Here is a 2,500-nt window from a genome sequence, read left to right on the forward strand (position 1 = left end):
ATTTCACTGGACAATAGTGGACAGAAAAGATGAAGAAATGATGTTGATGTTGATGACGATGATGATGATGATGATGATCACACATCTGGATTAGAGAAAAAGTTCTATTAGCATCTTCTACCACCCTCGATATTATTCATACGCATGCTGAATAAATGATCATCATGTAATATTTTTTGTTACATTTAAAAAAAAAAAGGAATATTTCTTTGAAAGTTTACTAGAATTGATTTGATATTCACACTCGAGTTTTGTCACTATGCTCACTGTAATTATAGGATTTTGCTCATTGCACTTGCTACTTAAACCTTTTTCTACTACCGGAGTCCGTTAATCAAGATGGCCGACAACAATGTTAGAGCGTGCACGATACATCGCGCAGTAATGAAGTTTCTCGTGAGCAAAAGAGTAAAAGTAAAAAAAAATTTTTTTTTCTTCTACACTTTATATGACACAGTTTGTCCAAATAACTCAAAACGTGTCAGATTTAAATCGAACAGCAAAACCGTAAACGTTGTTTATGAATCTATTTCATTACAGATTTTGTGTCTTGGTGTAAAACATCGCAAATTCAATCCAATCTGCCAAATCATTGACCCTGTAAATCTGAGTCCAGAGAACTGTAACGGTGCCTGATGCTCCAACAAGAACGATTGTGACGACGCATCAGATTCTCAAAACAAAGTAAATACCTTTATCCAAGGAGTCGTTTTCATCTTTGTCCGGGGCGGCGGCACCTTCGTCTGAGGAGTCCATTTTTACCTGCCACAAGGTTTCCTTTTTTGGAGCTTCTTCTTCAGATCGCTTTTGTGTATAATACTTTCCTCGTTTGCAAATCCCGCGCAGTAACAGAACCACGAAAAAGATGATGGCTATCACAATAACGAATGACAAACACGATACTGTAACACACACACACACACACACACACACACACTTACAATCGTAGATCACAAAGCACTTTAAAACAAAAGCTTGGAATGAGCGCTTACCCCAAATGTGGATGACAGAAGACTTATCATAAGTGTTACCTGAAACAGATTTATTTTTACAAAATATTCATTAAAAAGTACCATTTTAAGCGAAACACACAAACTTATCATACAAATAAATAGTAAAAAAATCATATATTGTGATTTCTGGATTTTTTTTTTAGATTATGTCTCTCACAGTGGACATGCACCTACGATGTGTGTGTGTGTTCTGCATTTACACACTCATTAGAGGCAGATCGGAGTAAAAAGGCAGTCCTTCAGTGTAAATATATATGAACATATTATCTGTGTAACACTGTTTATTGTTAAAAGTGATATACAAATAAACATTAATTGGGGGAAAAATAAAAATTATAAAATTATATATATATATATATATATATAAAACTGTGTGTGTGTGTGTGTGTGTGTGTGTGTGTGTGTGTGTGTGTGCGCGCACGCGCGTGCAGTACACTCACTCAGCGGAGCGGAGGAAGTGGTAGTCATTTGTGGTCCTGCAAATAAAAAATTATATATATATATACACGGTATTTTTCGGACTATAAGCAGCTACTTTTTTCCCACGCTTTGAATCCCGCGGCTTAAACAACGAAGCGGTTTATTTATGTATTTTTCCTGGGTTTTTCCCGGTTTCACAAACTTCAAGCCAAAAAACTGAACCCCATAACACTAGACCAATGAAATTTCCAAACAGAAACGAAAAAAACGCACTTCACCTGTGTTCTGAGCCGCACGACATCGGGAGAAAAAAACTTCCACCGGTGGCGCACGACGATGACAAAAGATAAACTCCCGAGAGAAATACAGTGGTACCTTGAGCTACGAGTTTAGTTCGTTCCGTGGTCGAGCTCGTATCTCAATTTGCTCGCACATCAAATCAGTTTTCCATATTGACAATACTTAAAATGGCATTAATCCGTTCCAACCCTCAAAATGACCCCAATTTTATGTTCCATGTTATTAAATTGAAGAAACATTTCTGGATAACAAATCTTGTATAAAAACATAATAGAAAGAGTGTGTAAAGATATAATAAGGTTTTATTCAGTGTATTTTCCTTGGAGATGAGACGACTTGAGCTAACGAAAACACCCGTGGCGTGTGTGTGTGTGTGTGTGTGTGTGTGTGTGTGTTCTGCATATACACACTCATTGTAGAAACGTCGTAGTCGTCAGTGTGAGCTGAAAAATAGAATAAATTATAAGCAGTGTGAATTAGTGACAATAAACAGCAATTTCTGGAATGTTTGGATCAGGTATTGAATCAGATGCATTTGAATTAGATGAGGGCATAGTGAATATTAATGAGTGTAGTGAATATTATTGAATATTAATGAGTGCATAGTGAATATTATTGAGTGTATAGTGAATATTAATCAGTGTATTGTGAATAAGTGTGTATTAAATATTAATAAGTGTATAGTAAACATTATTGCGTGTATATTGAATATTATGAGTTTATTGTGAATAACTGTGTTAAATATTAATGAGTGTATAGTGAATAAG

The 2,500-nt window shown here is 35.5% G+C and overlaps 1 protein-coding gene across 3 annotated transcripts in view; it reads right to left on the reverse strand.

Moving 5' to 3' along the window:
- Positions 1–2,000: 2,000 nt before the first annotated feature.
- The window catches only part of LOC310731667 (uncharacterized protein), a 7,626-nt gene continuing 7,126 nt past the window's right edge, over positions 2,001–2,500 (reverse strand). For all 3 annotated transcript variants that reach the window (XM_083551428.1, XM_083551426.1, XM_083551427.1), the window contains one exon: positions 2,001–2,176. In XM_083551428.1, coding sequence (XP_083407554.1) covers positions 2,040–2,176 — 137 coding nt within the window. In that variant the 3' untranslated portion in view covers positions 2,001–2,039. The remainder of the gene's footprint in view (positions 2,177–2,500) is intronic.

This window comes from Silurus aristotelis, assembly GCF_946808225.1.
Source record: "Silurus aristotelis genome assembly, chromosome: 9".
Taxonomy (NCBI): domain Eukaryota; kingdom Metazoa; phylum Chordata; class Actinopteri; order Siluriformes; family Siluridae; genus Silurus; species Silurus aristotelis.